Source organism: Nannospalax galili, unplaced genomic scaffold, assembly GCF_000622305.1.
Source record: "Nannospalax galili isolate Female #2095 unplaced genomic scaffold, S.galili_v1.0 scaffold1065, whole genome shotgun sequence".
NCBI lineage: Eukaryota > Metazoa > Chordata > Mammalia > Rodentia > Spalacidae > Nannospalax > Nannospalax galili.
Genome location: NW_008353600.1, coordinates 88,931 through 109,590, shown reverse-complemented (window position 1 = coordinate 109,590; position 20,660 = coordinate 88,931). Strand labels below are relative to the sequence as shown.

At 50.9% G+C, this 20,660-nt stretch overlaps 1 protein-coding gene across 1 annotated transcript in view; it reads right to left on the bottom strand.

Annotated features, from left to right (window-relative positions):
- Podxl (podocalyxin like) overlaps positions 1-18,876 on the bottom strand; it is a 44,407-nt gene extending 25,531 nt beyond the window's left edge. The window contains exon 1 of the mRNA XM_008850863.1: positions 18,321-18,876. Within this exon, the coding sequence (XP_008849085.1) occupies positions 18,321-18,876 (556 nt within the window). The remainder of the gene's footprint in view (positions 1-18,320) is intronic.
- Between the last annotated feature and the right edge of the window lie 1,784 nt (positions 18,877-20,660).

The following is a 20,660-nucleotide window of genomic DNA, read 5'->3' as shown; positions in this document are numbered from 1 at the left end:
TTCCTGCCTCCCAGCAGCACTATTCGGGTGTCTGCCTGTGGCTATAGGGCCACCTTCTTTGATTCTCACAAGGACAGTGTGTTTGGATATAGGGCCCACCCACATAATCCACCTCATCCCATGATCCTTACTTAGTCAGGTCTACAAAAGCTCTTTGTCCAAATAAAGTGGTAATCACAGGCTCCACAACGTTGACTGGGTGACTTTTGGGGGGGGAGGCATGCCTGGTATTGTTCTCTGCATTTCATTTGGCTTCAAAGATGAGCTTGCTCAGTTTCCTTTGCAGAAGGGTTATGTGGACTGCATGTCTGTGTGCCCAAACCTGCTGTCAAAGCCTGAAGCCCCCATGTGATAGAGACTTAGGAAGCAAGGCCCACATCATAGGATTAGTGGCCTTTTAAGAAAAGGGAGGCCAGAGCATGCTCTCTGAGCCCTGTAAGCACAGAGCAAAGAGGCAGTCATGCAAGTCAGGCTGCAGGCACTCCTCAGAACTTGACCACAGTAGCACCTGCCTCAGCTTATACCTCCAGCCTCCAGAACCTTGGCCAAATCCCTGTTGCTTAAGCCACAGTATATATAGTAAACAAGAGCATGAGCCAAGACACAGGGTTCCGGCAGTCAAGTAAGTACACAGGTTCTGGCTGTGCTCCATTCCCACTGGGCTCCTGTGAATCTTGGTGCCTATGGACTACAAGACAGCCCCAGTTAGGGGTTATCGGGCCTGGGTCTCCAGCATCGCCTTTCCCAAAGGAATCTAGAGTGAGTCCTCAGGAGAGATAGTTCCAGACATCCACTGAATATGAAGAAGTGTTCTGCCCTTAACACCTTCCTTTTTGCTAGGCTGTGTGGTACTAGCTCCCAAGTTAGGGTCCTATCTGCGCATGCCCCTGGGCAGTGGTGAGCTGCCACTATCCAGGGTACATACTCTCCAACCGGGAAGGTAGCCTTCACCAACAGGGATAAGAAATGGCCCTGGCTCACGCCACTGCTGTCTCCTCAGATGCAATTGCTCATTCCTCCCTGTCCCTTCCACTGGAGTGGATCACAGAGCCCGAGGATACCCCAGCTCCCACCTGTCACACATCCCTACCTGGTCTTGCCATGGTTAAAATAGCAGAAGATGGTGGGAAAGAGCCTGACCACCTGACTTCAAGTCTACACCATGGCTGTGTGGCCACTATCTCAATAGAACGCAAGGGTCTTACCTCCATTCTTCACGTTGTCCATCTATCAAAGTAGGCAATGGGGAGGAAGAGAACAATGGAAGTCTTACCTTTAAGTACCCGAACTAGTGGGCTCACACAGCAAGTGCTCAGTTAACAGTGAGCTGTGCGCATATTATTGGAGGCGTCTCCAATTTCCAGCCCTCAGTTTGTCCCTATTTCCTGCTACAAAGCTATGCTGCTCTCTTTCTCTCTCTCTCCATCCCTCACATTAGCACAGCCCTGGAAGACGAGGGTAGACTTGGGTTTGCCCAGACCCACTGGGCTCTTCCCACCTAGGTTTCCAGATGGAGAAAAGACAATAGCACCAGGAGGCTGCAGTCAAGGGGAGACCAAGAAGAGGGACTAATCCTGAATCTGGCAACCAAACAAGGAGGAAATGGAAGCTTGGGCAATCTGCTCGGGAAGTGTGCCCCTGCAGGGAAAGGGCAGGTGGGAGGAAAGGGCTTTGCTACTGTCACCCTGAAATTGTGCACTGATGGCGGCGACTTCAGGCCCCAATAGAAGCTTGACCATCAGGCCGCCTGGCTCTCAGTTCAAGTGCAGGACCACACGGGTGGAGGGAGCTGAGGCACAAGCTGACTTCTGGGTGTGCCTGCTCGCAGTGGTCTGGCTCTCCTGATCCCAAAAATGAAGTTCAGTCACTTCCACCTCCTTCTTGAAAAGGGTGTGGATGGAGATGGGAGGGTCCGATAAGTACGGTTCTAGAAGGAAGTCCAGCACTACCACGTGTAAAAAAACACTGGGTGCTTTTATCTTGAATCCCACTTAACTCTCAAGAGGGCAGGAGACTGGTGTTGTAACCGTGTTTTGAAAGTGAGGAGCCTGGGTTTGGAGGAATGGGGAGTTTCTTGGGAGCAGAGTTCCAGTGTGAGGTTCTTGAAAACCGGAAAAGTTACAGTACTACATTTTATGCTATGTGCCTTGGACCACATAAAACCCCCAAGAACTGAGGTGAAGAAAGGCTAACTACCAAATCAACAGCACAGCACACATGACCATCTGTGTGGACTTCAGGCTTAGTGCCACTGGTCAGCTTTTTCTCTGTGACACTGTACAGCCAAGGAAGAACGTTCCCATTATCAGAATGACACTATGACACAGTAATATTTAACAGGGGACAGTATGTGCTTTCTGTAAGTCTTCAAGTCTGCCAAAAGCACTCAGCTCCACCAGGGTAAGCCCAAAGCCACATAGACAATGTTGTAAACAATTAAGCATGGCTCTGTCCCAATAAAACTTTATTTACAAATCCAGACAGCCAAGCAGTTGTTGGCAGACCTTTGAAGTGTAATCTCTCTCCTGGGTCTGGGATTTGAAGCCTGTGTTTTTACCCATCTGTGAATCCTGCTCTGTGATTTCCTTAGAGCCTCACAAGTGCCACTTGTATTTGCCTGCGATTAGAAGAGGAGCCAAAGTCACACAATGACAAACTAGGGGAAAATACATGCAATTCCAGAGGAAACAACTAAATTGCTACTTACTCAAAAAACAAATTGAAAAGTCTAAATAAATTTACAGACCAACTGAAAGTTCTGCAACCCAGCAACAGACCCCAGAGAGGTGACAAGTGGCACGATGGATCTCTACAAAGGATGCACCAGCAAGTCTGTATGGTTCTTACTAACAACACTACTCCCCACTAGCTGTGGTGCTGTGGCTCTGGTGGGAGGGACTGTGACCATCCACTTACAGCCATGCCCTGCACAGCTCTCCGTCCTAGTAGACACCTGGTGTATTCCGGGAAAAGTGCCAACAGATGCTGTAATACTCCCTGGCTCTCAGGGGGACAGCAGTGCCAGCTGGTGTCAGGGTTGGGGTAGAAGTCAGCCAGCAGCCCTTCCAGGACACTACACCTAACTGCCTTCAGGCTCCCTTCAAGGGAGCTGTATGACTTCTATCAGGTCAAGTGGCAAGCAAGACCTCTCCTAGAAAATCCCAACTGAACTTCAGTTATCCAGATCTGGCTGCTAAGGAAGGAGCATGTTTCTTCACATCTGTAGCAGTTTTCCTAATCCTTGTGTGTTCTTGAACCCACCAAAGGCAGCAACAGATGATTGAACCCAGGACTTCACACAGTAGCAAAGAACTCCATGATAGACCTACATCCCCAGCCCAGTCTGCCTGTTTGAACTTCCCAACAGCCTCCTCATCAGCATCTCACTGGTGTGGTTCATCCTTCTCATGGCCTGTGGCTCTGTAACTCGTTCTCTCTCGTTACAATATTCTACTGTGTGAACGTTCCACCCGGTAGACACTCCCTACTGCTGAAGTGGGGTTGGGTGGCTTCCAGTTTAGTTAGGGCCATTATGAACTGTGCCGCCATGCACACTGCAGGCCATGACTCTGGGGAGCATCTGTATGCACTTCAGACAGGCTGGTGTCAGTGCTGTGATTCTACAGAATGTCAGAAGAGTTGACTCCGGGGTTCAGATTCCCCTGTCCACTGGACCCCAGTCTCAGGCCTCCTCACTTAGAGAAATTCAGGCCATCTATGCATGGCAGCTCAACTCAGCTCTGTGTCCCAGACCCTCTGGCTGCCACTCAATGGTGGGGGTGGAGGGAAGAGCACGCTGGAGCCAGGGGCCTGCAGTAAGAACTCAGTTTCCACATAAGGCGCCAAGGGGTAACAGGGTTAGGGCTCAACGACCTCTGCCATCCTTTCTGATAAAACTCAGAGGCCCAGGGTGGGCAATAACCTGCCTTACTCATGCTTGTCAGTCCCCCTCTAGGGGAGGTCTGGGGCCAGACCCCACCTTGAGCTCCACTCTTGAGCCCTCAGCAGGAAGCTTGGAAATGCATTCCTGTGACTGCTCACTATTTTTACTCTAAGAGAGGAGGATAAGAAGAGAGTTGGGAATGTCATCCTGTGCCACCAGCTCTGCTCAGCTGCTACCCATGACACTGCCCCCTTTGGCTTTTCTCCTTGCCCCTGCTCCTCTGCCAGACGCGGTTGCCCCTAACAAGAAGAGTTCAGCTGTTCAGTCGCTACTCGAGGCCTTGTTTAAGGATGCCAGCCTGCCCAGCTACCTGGGAAAGGTGCTGGAAAGAGCCATCAGCCTCCTTCAACAATACCTTCCCAGGGTCTCCTAATCCCCTGACCGGCTGCTGACCATGTGAATCCCAGATCGGTTTGGCTGGGCAGGGTGCCCAGGAGCAGCCTGCCCACTGCCAGTAGCAGGTGGGGCACAGGGGTGAGGCCCAGCAGCCCCCCGACCCCATCTGCCAAGACAGGTTCCTGGACAAAGCTACCAGAGCAGGATGGTACTTGGGGAGATGGCTGCCAAGGGTGTCCTTCACCCTGTGCTCAGCTGGTGGGCATCCACAGTCTGTATGTTCAGTCTCTGCAGAAAAAGCCAGGAGAAGCCTGCGTTTCTGAGCTGAGGCCTCTCTTAGACTGGAGTTCCTGACTAAAATGAAAGACAGAGGGGCTAGAAAGATGGCCTAGAGGTTAGGAGCTCTGGCTGCTCTTGTAGAGGACCCAGGTTCAGTTCCCAACACCCACATGGTGGCTGACAACCATCTTTAATTCCAGTTCCAGGGGCTCCGACACCCTCTTCTGGCCTCCATGGGCATTGTGCATGTATCTTGGGAAAAACTACAAATCTCCAGAGAACCTCTTTACTGAAGGCAGCAGAGGTGAGACAGGAAGCTAGGCTCTAGCACCCTTGCTGACACTCGACTGTGGATTGGGGACACCAGTGTCTGAGCCCAATCTGGATGATGCATGCGTCCTGATATACCTGTGATTGCTCTGAGACACAGGGGTGGAGGTGTGGATGCAGATACTCTCTCCCATACCCTGGAATTTTCTATGCATCCATTTATTACATACCTTAGCTCTCAAACTTGACCACCGGCATTTACTAAGGCCTCCTCACATTTGCCAGACCTTCCTTGCTTTATTATTTTTCTTGTGCAAAGGAAACACAGACTGCAGACTCAGGTGGCTAGACCAGGGAAGGCCACAAGTCAGGTGGGGGGGGGCTAGACTGTAACCCAGGCAATCTGGGGGAGGGGCAAACAGTGGGTCACTCCCTCCTTCATCCACACATCATGGCAGATTACTGTGGTGCTGGCCCTCCCTCATCCCAACAGAGCGTGCTACTCGACCTTGGGCATACTCACACTTCTAGAGCCAAAGCTTGCTCACATTTGGCACACCACTTTTCCCTTCACAGTAAGTTCAAAAACAACCTTGGGAAATATTTTTCTGAGGGAGTGAGTTATCATTCCCACGCCACCTCCCCCTCCCGTGGACATGGCCAGATGTGTACAGTTTCGCAGCAGACCCTGGAAACTTTTGCCAGAGACTAGCTTCCACTCTTGGTCTAACACAAACAAGGGCCCAAGGCCAGAGGGACGTCCTGAATCCCCAGCTGTGGGACAGTCACCTCTGGGAATGGGAGAGAAAGTTCTGTGAAATGGAGCCTGTGAATTTCCCAGAGAATGGGCTGGCTTTCATCAGGTGGTGAAGGTCACACTTGCCAGGGACCACAAGTAGCTTTCCAGATTTCCCAGCTTTGTGGATTCTTTGCCGGTGATAAGTCCCCCTTCCAGAAAAGACACTCACTAGCTTCTTGCTGTGGAATATTCCTCAACAGTGACCTTCCCCAGACCACACCCGTGCGCTTGGGGCAAGGCGTGGTATGGCTGAGGCTTAGCTTCCTCAGTTTCCCAACTGTTGCCTCTGAGCAGAGAATAAAAAAGCCAACATTCTACCATCCAACTCTCCCGCCGGCCCTAACAGGTGGAGGAGAAAGCACGATCCGCCACCAGAGAACACAAAGTCTGGAGGTCTTTGGTGTTAGAGGGCTGGAGGAGGATCAGGGCCGGGAAAGAGGTGGCTGTTGCTTAAAAAGCAAACCAAGTCAATGGCTATAACTAAGTGACCCAATGCTGGCTCCTTTTAAAGAAAGCCAAGTCGCCCTGCTGGAAAGAAAAGTCAGAGCAAGTTAGGAAAGCTGGTTCCCTACAAGCTCCGCCTAGGAAGTGAGTGAACCAAGAGTCCAGGCAGCTCCTGAGAGCCAGGTGTCCAAACAGCCCACACTCATCCCCCTAAAAGTATCCAGAGGTTTAATGACATCATTTAAGAGGGCGTGACCACAGTAAACATACAAATGCTGCCATGTGTGGGGAATTTATGGCTCTTCCTTTCCCAAGAAATCAGGAGCTCCTTGAATGTTCCTTTTGTAGTTTCCCAAGTCATGAAAAGGGGCACACTGGCTTAGAGGGAAGATGCTATCCCTTGCCCAGTGTCCTGCACACACATTCCTGTCCTCACCTGTCTGAGCTCTCTTGCTACCCTGCAAGGTGACTGCTGAAGATTAAACTTGAGGCCACACTTATTCTACCTCTTCCAAGTCCAAAACACTAAGGTGAAACTAAAGTTGAGGGGACATCTTGGAGCCATGATTAGCAAAGTCACAACCATTCCCCCATCTTCAAGTTCCCATCTGGAAAGTGGAGATAGTACCATGGACAGACTCCTTCACTCTGGAGGAGCCAACAGCACAAGCAGGTCCCCAGCTTGTCCTACCATCTCTTTGCCAGGTCTCTGTTGGAACAGGTGACATCAGAGGTACCCAGGCAAAGAAACTGAAGTCCATCCTTCAGGCTGGGGAAGCAGATAGGGACAGGCGACCAGGGCAGGCTCTGGCTAAGTCAACAGTGCTCCACAGCCAATGGCTGGGTATACTCCTCTAGCAAATGGGGCTCTAAGTGCAGCTCAGTGGGCAGTGCTTGGCATGTATCCCTCACACGCATGCAGGAACACACCAGTCCCTAGGTCCCATCAGCAGCATCATTTTTCTTCTGCATCGCATAGTCATGCCTGAGCTAGGGGACCCTTGAGTGCTACTTGATCCCACCCCAAGTGAGAGATAGGTGACAGATGGTCAGAGTGCAGGAAGCCAGGTCACTTTTCTTTGACATCTAGAATTCTGTGGTCCAACACAACTGTCCTTGCCTGAAGACCATGAACAGTCCTGGGCCACCAGCCCCAGTTACTGTCTCTTCTAGCTGTTGAACAGACATGGGGAGGGGGTCCATCTGACCTACCATGAGACAGAGGGAGGCCCCATGACAGCATGGGCAGGCACTCATGCCCTGAATTCACCAGGATCCAGAAGCTGGAAGACCTACCTGCACAAGCAACTACCAAGGACAGTTTTTCTCCTGCAGGCATCCTTAGCTTTTTAGAGCCTTGACATTGTGTGTGCTCCTCAGGCCCCCCTCCTAGGGTCAGTCCTATAACACCAGCAGATCTAGGCCCAAATCATCAGGAGAGTCAGAGCAAACTGGGTGGGAAGGCCCTCAGGAGCTGCTGAGTCAGTTTCACATTCACAAATGAGGGGACTGAGGCCATTAGGGAAGACTCCAAGCCAGCATGTCCAGGAGAAACAGCTCCTTCTTCTGCAAACCAGTCCTCTCTTTTTCCCTGCTCCACAGATCCAGATCCCTGGCTCAGTGAGCCTCTCTCGAATTTCTTCTCCATGCTTACCACACCCCCTAGATACACCTGTACATCCTACATATATGTAAACAGCCATAGCTGAAGTCACAGGAAGACCTAGGCACAGTGTGGCTGACATGTGTTTGTGATTCATCAGTGTGAGTGCTCTGAGGGTGGACAGGACCAGACTCCCAGGTTATCCCAGGGCCTGAGGGGAAGTCAGAGAATGTCCTGCCCAAGTGTAGCCTCCCCAGGAAGCCCAGGGGGAAGGAGACTGGATGCTGGGCTCCTAGCCTGTGCCTCCCTGGGCCCCCTGCCCACAGCACAGGGTCTCTAGGGCCCCAGACCACTGAGGTCACAAAGAAGAAAAGCTAGGTGGCCTCATGATGAGAGGCATTTTTGTGCAGTGCTTGGTTGGTGTTGAGCTGTGGCCAATCAGTGCACGGAAGGGAGCCAGCAAGTAGGCAGTGTGGAAGGCTAGGGTACAGGGCTGCACCTGCCTGAGGAAGGGGTACTCACTGTCTCACTTGGGAGAGTGCCTGAAGGGACAGATGCCACTGGGAAAGCACAGGCAAGCCAGTGGCTCCCTGAAGCTACTGTTTGGCTCAGCCAGCCCTGCTTAGCCAGCACTGTCCAGAGTGACTGTGCCAGAGTGACTAGGCTGTGCTGCCAAGAGCATATCCTCTGGATTCTCCTCCCCTCTAACACCTGGGACATGAGAGGATGGGGGCCAGGGATTGGGGATGACAGGCAGGGAAGGAAAGCTGGAGCCAGAGCAATCAGGAAACTATGTTTGCCCCCAAGGAATCAGAAAGATCAAACATCAGAAACACAGATCCACATATATCTCAGATTTTTTTCAGACAGAGCTTCTTGTACATCAGGCCTCCCTCAAACTCCTTATATAGTCAAAGATGACTTTGAACTTCTGATCCTCCTGTCTTTACTTCCCAAGTGCTGGGATTATAGGCATGCACCCCACAACCAGTTTATGTGGTGCTGAGGATTGAACCCCGGGCTCTGTATATGCTAGGCAAGCACTCTATCAACTGAACTACACCCCCAGACCTCCACCCTATTATTTTAATAGCACTTCCTTCTTCTGTCTGAGGGGCAAGGCTGTGAATGACACCCAGAGGGTACCCCAAGCCTTAACTATAACTTGTTTCCATGCACATGGTTAAAGTACCTTCATGATGGCCATGACCTCCCATATGGTTTCCTAGAAATCCTCCCAAAGAGAAGGTCCCTTTGGTTTCATTTTCATTTTCCCCAGGTCTTGCTCAGCCACCCCTAGACATGCACTCAATGGATTATTACAGCTAATGATTGTTCAGTATGGTCCAGATCTTTGCAGAGGACTGTCTGGGGCTTATACTGATGTCCCACATCTCATGATAGTTCACTAGTCTGGGCAAGCGAGACACTACCTTCCTGTAGGCATTTGTTCCCACCCCCTCCACACACACAAATGTCACAAGATGTTAACACATAGAGGAGAAACAAGGTCAGGAGAGACAAAAAGAGGAGAAACAAGGTCAGGTGTAGGAGTGTACACCTTTAATTTCAGCACTTTGGAGGCAGAAGCAGGCAGAACTCAGTGAATTTGAGGCCCGCTTGGTCTAACATAGTGGGTTCCAGGGCTACTTAGTAAGACCTTGTTTCATCAAAAAAAGAAAAGAAAAGAAAAGGTGAAATGATTCCATGCTAAAATAAATGAGGGATGCTGGGTTAGAGGCAGGTAAGAAGCTTTGGAAAGAGGACATTGTATTATGCACTGAGCCTCAACAAAGGGAAACCGCAGGCAGTATTTCCTGAACTTTGGATTCAATAGAAGTATTTACTCATTGACTAGACATTCATTGAGAGTCTATTAAAATCTTGAGGGGCTACTAGTGTTCTTTACGGACAGTATGGTATGCAGCTTGTTTTATGCAGTATGAAAGCACAAACACAGCCCCATAAGGTACTAGCCCTGGCTCACCATTTGGGTAAACTGAGGCATGGGACAGTGCCCTCCAGAGTGCAGGGAGTTGGCGCAGAACTATGAGTACTTCACAAACTCCCCTCCTTCCTCCTCTCCCCTCTCTTCTTTGCAAGGACATATTCCTCCCCCTGGTTCAGAAGAGGTAGAAGGCTATAACTTCATTGCCTCCCTCCCCCCAGGAGCTGGCACTGAAAGACTAACACCACACTTCACTGCCTGGCTCGATGGTGTCACCAGGAATGAGAGCTGGAGTCTGGGTAGTGTGGAATCATACCAGGAAGGAAGCTGCTTAGAGGAAGTGACGGGGAGATACTCGGGCTGGCCGAGGTACACTGCAGGGCTGGCCAGAGGTGCTATCAGCCTATCACATGAGCATTGATTCATCCAGGTAGACGATCCCAGACTTCATGGGATCCCAGACTACATTGAACAAGGTAACAGGTACAAACCTTGGGTGGCTGCCAGTGCCAGCACACCTGTGACTTCAAGAAATTATCTGTATTTCTTCAAGAAGCCTGTATTGGGGCTGGAGAGATGGTTTAGTGGTTAAGAGCACTGGCTACTCTTGCAGAGGACCCAGGTTCGATTCCCAGCACCCACATGGCACTAACAACCATCCTAACTCCAGTTCCTGGGGATCCACCACCCTCTTCTGACCTCCACAGGCATTGTACAACATGGGTACACTTATATACACATAGACACTAAAAAAATTTTTTTTTAATATTTTAAAAGCCTGAATTGACAAAATGCACTTCCTAGGGCTGGGATGAGAAACATCTGGATAGGAACCAGGAAGGTGGGGGTGACAGTCATTAAGTGGGAAAGGTCCTTGAAGGAGAAAGCCTGATCCTGTGAGGTTACCATGGGTGCTCCAATGTAGGGGGGCCAGGAGCAGGGTCTGTTTAATCATAATTCACACTAGGCTGGGACTGATCCCAAGAAAAGAAAAAAAATCACTGATGCTAGATGTAACACACAGTGTCTCTGTGCCTGTATTTGAATGTTACTGTTGAGACAGCAATGGGCTCATTTCACTGTTGAGGAAAGGAGGCCAGGAACAAGTCTAAAATCATAGGTTAGCAGGTGGCTGAGTGCAGACTAAACCCTAAGCTCCATAACTTCAAAGTCTGGGATATTGCATCAAGATCTCTATTTTTCCTCTGTCTGACAGTAAAACTTTTTTCTCAAAGGAAAAAAAAGTGGAGACACATTACACAAAACAGAGTTGTGCTCAGCAGTGGATATGAACCCTGGCCCCAGATGGCTTAGTTCTCTTCCAGGTGTACACCCAAGCTTTGGTGACCCCCAAGGTAGCTCTATAGAACACCTTGACCTTCAGCTGCCCCTCACCAAGGATGCAGGAACCAAATTCCTAACTACGCTGCCTTCTGCCTATGTTGCCTCTGTATCCATGAGGAGAAGCTAGGGTGCTAAGATACCACTACCCTATCCCAAGGCCAGTGCAAGATCCCAGGAGGGCCAGTCTAGCTCATAGAAGGTTCTAGGGCAATTGGCTCAGTCTATGTGGAGTTAAGGGCAGAGGAGTCTGGGTAGGAGGAGCTGGCTTTCCTGTCCCCTAACACCCCACACCTAGAGCCTCCAAATCTGGGACTTGATTGAGCAGGGATAATTCAGAGGCATCAAAACCTGAGGCCATGGAGAACTGATTGTCTTTCTCTCCTGCACAAATGAAGCTGATGTGGTTGTCAAAGGCCACCAGAAACCCAAGGTTTACACAGATTGCAGTAGAATTTGCCAGTCACTTATCCATCTTCCACTGTATCTTTAAAATAGAACTACTGATTTGGAGTGAAACAGAAGTTACTCTTCCCCGAGGAAAGTGCTTTTTCCTGCATCCCTTACCGTTAGACAGAACAGTTCTGTTTAGCAAAATATTCTTCAAGTGCGCTGTGTAGTTTGGAGGAGCTGCAGCAGCCTTCTTATCCCCCTCCCCACCTTTTCCTTGATGGTTGGAATCCCTGCAGCCATTCTGGACCATGAGGCTACATGCTAACAATGGCAGAACCATCATATCAGTCCTCTGAACTTTCAATAAACGAGAGTGATTAACTTCTTTCTGTCTTAGAAGATACTGGCCTTAATCTTTTTTCTTCCTATATACAACCAAAGGAAGTTCTAACAGCAGCCCTAAGGCTCCAGGGAAGGATTCTGATAATAAGGACCATACAGAACATCCAAGGTTGCCTCATCTCCTGTGGCCTGCCTCCTACTGGGAGTCTCCTTGCTCTCTCTTATACCTACCTGTCCATTTTTCCAAGACCCAGGGCCAGTACTTGCCTGCCACCTCCTCCTCCTTACTGTTTTTTGTTTTTTTTTTTTTTTTAAATGTATTTTTGAGACAGGTTCTCCCTAGTAGCCCCAGCTGGCCTGGAACTCACTATGTAGACCAGGCTGGCCTCGAACTCACAGAGATATGCCTGCCTCTGCCTCTTGAATGCTGGGATTAAAGGTGTGTGTCACCATGTCCAGCACCCCCTCCTTTCTGGATTCAGGTCAAGAGCTCTGCAATTGGAGCATGGAGTTGGCAGACAGGACTCCAAACCAGCTCTGCCATTTACTCACTCAGTATTTACTGAATATCTACCATGGGCCAAGGACTTGTCTAGAAGCTGTAGCCACAGCACTAACAGAAGCCCTGCCCTCATGGAATACTGTCTAATAGGAAGGAGGCACAGAAAGAAATGCATCATTGGGTGGTGAGTGCTACAGAGAAAACAGCATAGAGTGAGGAGATGGGAAGGTGGGTGGGTTATATACACTGCCTGGAAAGGTCTCACTTAAGGTTATATTCAGGCTGGCGGTATAGCTCAGTTAATAGAGTACTTGCTTAGTATACAGGAAGCCCTGAGTTCAATCCCCAGCATGGTGATACATGCCTAGAGGAGGATTAGATGATCAAGCTCATCTTCAGCTATATGGAGTGCTGTATGAGAGCCTGTTTCAGAAATACGAAAGAAATGACACAGGGTCAGTGGCAATTTGGTGCTGGCCCAACTGGAGCCCTCTGTGGCACTACGGACATGCTCTCATAGGTTGGCATGGCAATCAAATTACAGAGAATCCAAGGGGCCTTATAGGGCCCCTTTTTAAGCTACACTCTCTGGGTGTCAACTCTATGGCTACACACAACCCCACATATCACCTGTGTACACAGGCTTACAGAACACCTGGGCCTTACCAGGGGCAGAGAGTTGCAAGCTTTAAACTCAGACAGCAGTGAGCCCTGATTCTTGGAGGGAGCCTCTTGCACCCAAATCTGGGCTGAATGCAAACCTCACTCGGCACTCCTTGCAATTCTCTTCCCTCGGGCTGAGGCACACAGTTTTCCGGCTATGACAATTGGCGGACGGGGTGCCACCCTGTGCCCTGGCCCTAGGGAAGTTTGAGGTGGCTGACCCAAGGGGCATATGGCTACAAAGGAAGAGAAGGTGGCGGTGGTGTGTGCTGAGAAGTAGAAATGGAAGAAGAGGAAGGACTGGTGGCCTCAGAGGTCAACTCAAACCAGGGTCTGGGTTGCCCGCTGTTTTGGTGGTTCTGAGTGGGGGGCTAAGACTCAGAGCCAATACAAGTTTAGGATATGGGGTGGTAAGGGAAGGGGCCATGTGAATGAGCAAGTAGCTAGGCACTTGTGCAACTCCTTGTCTCTTTATTGCAGGTACTGGCTGGGTGCTGAGAACAACTGGAGACACAGACATACACAGTCACAACATAGGTTGGCCAGCACTGTGACAATGCCTAGCCTTGAGTAACCACGTAGCTCTAAGTCTTAGATTACCTTGATGGCAGACAGGACAGGAAAGATCTAGCTAAAGGCTAGCTAAAGGCTATTTCAGGTGTTATCACTAAATTTCTCCAGTTCCCAGCAGAGATCTGGCCCCAAAAGGGTTGAGTTCCGTTCCTGGTTATCTATAGCTGCACATGCCTGTACATACTTGTCTCCTGCCAAGCCCTTGGGAGCTCCTAGGACCTTGGACAAGTGTCTTACCTCTGTGGTCTGCACCTGTTATTCAGAAAATGAGTGGATTTTAATAGGTGGGTTCCAGAAGACTCAACTCTAGAATTCAGTATCTTAGGACTTTCTAGGTTATGTAGGCTGTGGTATAGAAATTACCATTAGACAACTGGTTCTACTGTATTTTAATTTTTGAGACAGAATCTCTTATACTTTAGGCTGGCCTCAAACTCACTGTGTAGTAAAAGTTGGACTTCAATTCCTAAATGTCCTGCTTCTACCTCCCAAGTGTGATTACAGGCATGCGCCACCACCCCCACTTTATGTGATGCCAGAGACTGAACCCAGAGCTTCATACATGCTAGGCAAGGACTCTACCAACTGTCCTGCATCCCCATGCCATAATGTATCTTTTGGGTAGGTTTTCTTGAAGGCTTTTCTTCTTTTTCATGTTTTTTTTTTTTTTTTTTTTTTTTTTTTTTTTTTTTTTTTTTTTTTTTTTTTTTGAGACAAGGTCTCCCTGTAGCCCCGTATGGCCTAAAACTCACTATGCAGACCAGGCTGGCCTTGAACTCACAGAGGTGAACTTGAAGAGGCTAGCCCAGTTCTGCTGGGATTAAAGGTGTGGGCCACCATGCCTGGCTTTGAAGGCTTTTCTTTTCCTTTTTTAAAAAATATTTTATTTATTATTTTTATTTTATGTGTAAGTGCACCCATGTCATGCAATGCCCACAGAGGACAGGCTGTTGGATTCCCTGGAGCTGGAGTTACGGACAGTTGTTAGCTGCCATGTGGGTGGTGGGATTCGAACCCGGGTCTTCTGCGAGAACAGCCAGTGTTCTCTGCTGAGCCATCTCTCCAGCCCCAGGCTTTTCTCAAAATCAGTTCTTAGAATCATTTGGCTTCTGTAGCCCTGAGAGTCAAGATCCCTGATCTGCCACTTTCTTCCAACCTATACCAACCCCACAAGTGGATGGGACACATGACTGAAACAGACTCCCACTTCATAGTGCTCCTGGGAACAGGATGTGACAGGCAACCCTACTAGCTAAGCTTCTTGCCCTGTCTCATACCCTATGGTCACAAATAGGAATGGAGTCAGAGCTAAAAAAGCTCCCAGCCCCAGGTCTGATGGCTGTCCAGGTGGGCTTGGACTAGTGAGCAGGAGCAACAACATCCTCTTTTTCCAGAGGTGGAGAGCAGCTTCCATCCTGCCAGAAGCAGGAGCTGGCTTCCAGAAGACTTCTAGGAAAGGAGCCCACTTAGATATCACCGCCTCATTCTAGTTGGTGGGGACACCCTTTTCAGAGAGCTGAACCCCTTCAGGTCAACAGGTGGAGGAAATCCCTCAAGGTACCTGCTCAGTCCAAGACACTGGGCTGGCCCAGGAGTTGGAGACAAACATGGTTCCCCTGTTCTTGAGGGTCTCTGAGAGACAGCAAGCTATGGGATATGGCAAGCCTCCACAGAGCACATCAGAGAAGCTACTCAGCAGCCCCACCCCACCCAAGGGCCAAATTCTAATCCTAAAGCCCTTCCCCTCTCCCAAAAGGCAGGACTCTAACCACAGTCAGGTGGGGTAGCCCCCTCCATGCAAATAGAGGCACAGCAGAAAGAGATGGAGGAAGGGCAGAATCCCAGGATCTCCTCACCTGTGTCTAGCATCCTGTAGACACAGAGTGCCCTCCTGAGGACTTTAAATTCCTAGCCTCTGTCCCTCCCTGGATGGCCATGCCCCATCCAATGCCTCAGTGTCTTCAGTGACTGCTCTCCCCAGCCCTGTCCCAGACAAGTCTGCTGGGACCCTGGGTCTTGCTCTCAGTTACCTCAGAGTCCTGTCGCAGCAGGGTCTGCTAGAAACACCCCAGCCCCCACCCGACCTCTGAGAACCTTCCCTCTAGTCAAGAGCTGGTCCCCTCCCCCAATGCTTTCCAGCAGTTCACAGACCCCAGCCCCCAACCTGAGTTTCCCCCACACCCTACAATTCATTCTAACTCAGCTACCCTAGGAAGTAGTCTCCCACCCCATGCTGACCCTTTTTATTTTAAAATCTCCATATGAAAACCCTACTGCCACCAGGAAGCTCTCTGCCGACCAAGGCCCCCCAAACCTCTAAGCTCTTTCACACAGCCTTCCTCTACTCTGGGAGTAGTTACACATTGACACAAACATCAGCAGAATCCTGATGTCCAGGTGTCTAAACCCTATCAAATGCTCGATACACACAATACATATTAATAACCAAGCAGTTGCTCCTTCTGCCTGTGAGCTGGGCATAATACCAAACCTGTTACCTGTGATCACTTACGTTGAGAGCAAGCTACAAGGTGGGTCTGTGATCCTTTCAGGAGGAAACAGGCTTAGTGGGTATAGACCCTTGTCCAGAGGCCAGTCTGACCCAGTCTGAATGTTTAAACCACACCACACTGCCTTTCTCCCACCAGGATGTATCCATTAAATGACTGTCAAGTGGACAGCCCTAAATCAGCCTGTTCTTTCATTAGCCAAGGGACGTATAAACCCAGAAATCTTATAATGGTGGAACCAGAGGTCTCTTCTGTTTTTCAGTCTCACAGATAGGAAAATGGAGTTTCAAAGATCTGGCTTGCAGTGTGGCTCAGCCAAAAGGAGAGCAAAATGCAAAGCTCTGAAAGGACCCTGAGCTGTTTACCTTGAGGTGCACTCAAACCATGGGATTAGGAGGTAAACTAGAAGGGATCAGTCTGGAGATAAATCCTTTGTCAGAGACTTGCACTCTAAACTATGGTACTTTGCATCGTATCACAGAATTCAGGCAATTGTGGGGGAGGGTTATTGCTGAGGACAGTAGCCTGGAGGAGCTGGCCTCCCTAAAGGGGCTACTCCTTAGTCTTTACTAACCTTGCTTAAGTCATCATCACCATCTTCATCACCACTTGTGGCCATCATCACTGCAAGGTCTCCTTACAATTTGTGTTACCACACTCTGTAATAATGGCATTTAGGGGAATGGGTACCTGGGGCTCGATGAGGCCAAGAGACTTACTTGGAACAGGGATGGAGTGCTGGGCACTTTTGTTAGTACATATGGAACTTTGACCTCAGACCATCCCTGTGTGAGGTCTGGAGAGGGCTTCATAGCAGATACAGTTTCTAGGCAGTTCCTAGGTGCCAGACAGGAGCCCCCAGCCTTGAGATCAGCAAAGAACTCAAAGAACCAATGAACTTTCCCACTGATGGTTCCATTGCATCGCCCGCTTAGGATAGGACAGCAAGGTCTTTCCCACAGCCTGTATGTTCTCTTCAAAGAAAGAGTGGCTCGGCCTCACTCAGCTCAGAAGCACTGTGGACAAACCTAATTCTGAATGGTGCTAGGTGGCACCCCTGCAAAGACTACCCTTGAAGGCACACCCTGAAGTCCGGCCACCTCAGGAGGAGGGTTTCCGGGAGCCAACACACTCCAGCAACTTCTCAGCCCTAAGGACTGGGCAAACTGCAGAGACTGTTCCTTAAAGTTGTTCCCATCATCCCTCACACAGTACCCCTCCCTCGAGAGGCACACACCCTTCCCCCAGTGGGAGTACCCTTTCCTTTCAGGTCAGGCTGGCTGAGTCCCAAGCTACCCACTGGAGGCTCAGGCTTATACATCCTGAGCACCAGCCCTCCCCACCACCAGCCCTGCGGCCCAGGACAGAGTGCACTGCCTTTTTTCATTCCTTTCCTGTAGAACCCAGTTTCCAAACACTAGCACCTACAGCAGCACAGTCTCTTCCTATCTGAGATGTCACCAGTCTTCCAAGGCCCAGAGATGGGAGCCATCCCTCCCCACTGTTCCCCTGCAGATACCTGCTCAGCAGTATGAACTATCCTCTCTCCTGGGCTGAGTCTCTCAGCTGTGGGCAGGGGCTCTTGGACACCTGCTCTGGTTGTCTGCAGCTTCTGCCTGACCTCTCAAAGAAAAGTAACATTCCCCCTTTAGAAAATATAGTGGAACTGTCCCCAAGGTACATCTACTAATGGGAGATGGGTGCTGTTTCTGATATTTCTAAGGTGCAGCTCTTTCAGAAGTTTCTTTTTGCACAAAGGGGTGGGAGGGGCCTCCCATTTCTGTGATACACTGATAAACGATCTGTTCCTTGGGCAACAGTAAGGCACGGTAGGGTCCCCACTAAGCCAGGTGGCTCTGGGACCACGGAAAGTCTACTCACCCCCCTCCACCTACCCCAGCACCGGCTCAGGAAAAAGCCCTTGGAACCAGTGAGCACGCTGCCGGCGTGAGCACTTGCTAGAGGCTTGCCGTCTGCTTCGGGGACTCACCTCGTGAGTCCCTAACGTGTCGTTTTCCTTAGTTTCAACGACTTTGCAATATCGTCCCTGATCGCCTCCAACAGGAATAAAAAGAGTAATCGCACCCTGAGGGTCCCACGGCAGCCTAAACCCTCCCGGTACCGTGAGTGTTCCCCTTTCCCCCGCAAACCCACTGAGCGCCCGCGTGCCCCTTTTGCCACCCAACGCGCCACCAGAGGTAAATCCACACTCAGGGCCCGCACCTGCGGCGTTCTGGAGTTTGGAGTGGGCGTGGATGGTGCCAAGGTCAGGGCCCGGGAGGACAGGCTGCAAGCGGTCTGACCACGCGGTGCAGCAGATTTGAAGCGCAGGGGCAAGATAAGGGTCCCCGCGGAGCCGCAGCTGGCCACTCACCATCATCCTGGGAGAGTGACGGCGACGGCAGGAGCAGAAGCAGCAGCGTCGCGGAGAGCGCCAGTGTGGAGCGCATCATGTTCTCGCTCCCGGGCCGCGAGCAGGTGGCTGCCGGGCTGGCGCAAGGTCGGCGCGTCTGGGCGGCTGGAGCGTGGGCGCCGCTTGGGGAGGCCTGGAGACGGCCCCTGGCTCCCGAGTCGCGCTCCCGCGGCCCCTCCTCCCTACCGCAGAGCCGGGCTGGGGCGCGGAGCCAGCTACGAGGAGCTGCGGCGGCTGCGGCGGCCCGGACTGTGTCTGCGCTGTGCCGCCCCGCGCGCGCTGCTGCGGCGACTCCCGCCCCGTCCCGTCTGCGCCACTCCGCCCCCTCTCCTAGGAGCGCGCTCTCGGCGGCGGCGGGGCCCCGCGGCGCGGCGGCTGGGCGGGCGCTGGGCTGCGAACAATGAGCCGAGGAGGAAACTCCGCCCTGGAGCGCGGCGGGCGGGGGAGCTCGGGCTGGAGGCCTCGGTTTGTGAGTGCGTGTGAGTGCGTGTGTGTGTGTGGCCCCGTGGATCACCATTCGTGTCTGTGTGTGTGTGTGTGCGTCAAGGAACTCAAAGATCCAGCACTGCGTGTCTCCACCCTCTGTGTGTGTGTGTGTGTGTGTGTGTGTGTGTGTGTGTGTGTGTGTCCCTGTGGACCAGCATTCGTGTCTGTGTATGTGTGTGTGCGCGCATGTCCCCGTGGATCAGCATTCGTGTCTGTGTATGTGTGTGTGCGCGCGCGCCAGGGACCTCGCCAGTCAGTCCCCGGCCGCAGATATCCTCCGTGCAGCTCTTGGAGGGGATCGGTGCCCAGCATGGGTGTTCGCTAAGGACCGACTCACGGTTCCAGGGCTCCGGACTGCAACGCGCCTTCTGCTGCGAAGCTGAGGAGCCGAGCTCCCACCTGGCAGGTGCAATTCACCGTCGGGCGGCCTGGATCTCAAGCGACCGCTAAGCAGGTCTGAGCTGCGAGATGAGCACCAGGCCACCTGAACCAATTTGGTGTTTAACTTCTCCAAGTCCCGTTTTCTCCCCCTTTGAAATGGACGCGATTTTTAAGGGAAAAACATTTCAGAAATTAATACGTGCCAGTCTGTGTTCTAAGTGCTTTGCACGTTGTAATTCACTTTCTCCACAGTAGCCACATCCTAAGCCTCGTTAGGCAAACAGTGAAATAGAGTAAAAAATACGTTCAGAAACTTAAGACCCTTTGGCTGGTAAGTGGCAGACCTGCCTTTGAGATCGTCTGGTAAAATACTTTGCACAGTGCCGACCATACCGTAATTGCTCGATAAGCATTCATCTTGCTGTGCAAGAAGCAGTAATGGAGATTTAAGGGTTATGGCGTCAAATCCAACGTGGGCTTTACAACCTAGAGGTGCCAGGTTGTTCTGTATGCCTCGGTTCTTTTCGTCTGAAAACATAGGGCTAGTAACACTATCAAGAGTTGCTGGGAGACTTAAATAGCTAATGGGGAAGCGCTTAGCCTCGGACCGGGAACGCACACGGTCTCACAGAACGGCTGGAGCTCAGTGTGAGAAATGAGCAGACGTGCGGGGAGTGGGAATTGGAGAATCTCGAACATTTGAGTTTACCCGGTGAAAGAACAAAGAAGCCAGACACCCTATCCCTCCCCCCTTGGGGACTTTTGCGGGTTGGAGACCCTGGAGTCAGTCCTCTGCAAAGGCGACACCGCAACGGCGCCCGGATGCTGAGCTGGAGGGGGAGGGGTGGCTAACACCGACGGGAGAAGGCGAAAATTTGTCACACGTGACTCCTTGGGTGGCTAATCCCGAGTCTTTCTAACAGATGGGGCTAAATGGAGGGATTGTTCCCTGGATCGGGACGCGTCTCAAGGACCGTGGACTCGGTGAACCCCTCAAGGGGGCTCCGCGCAGGCAGTAGAGTAGGACTCGGGTGCCCCAGCAGCCAGCCTCAAGCTTGGGAATGACTGGCCGGCTGTTTTCATTAGGAAGTTTGTGCTCGACAGTTCTGGCTCGGTTTTCCACGCAGCATATGGGAAAGACAGAGGGTGTTCCCTGTGAATATGCCAGGATGTGTGTGTGTGTGTGTGTGTGTGTGTGTGACTATCTTTGATGTTTTTTTAGGGCTGTTCCCCAACATCAGTGCCAACAAAAGGCTGCTTCCCATCTGAAACCAAGCAATACTTCTTCAAAACTGGAATTAAAATTTATTTTTTATGCTCTCTGATTTAATCTGTTTTTACATTCAGTGAATTAGCTTCAATTCAGACTCAGAAACTATCATATGAACTTTGCAAAGCTTAGAATATTTTAAAGTCACATGATTTAGGACTGAT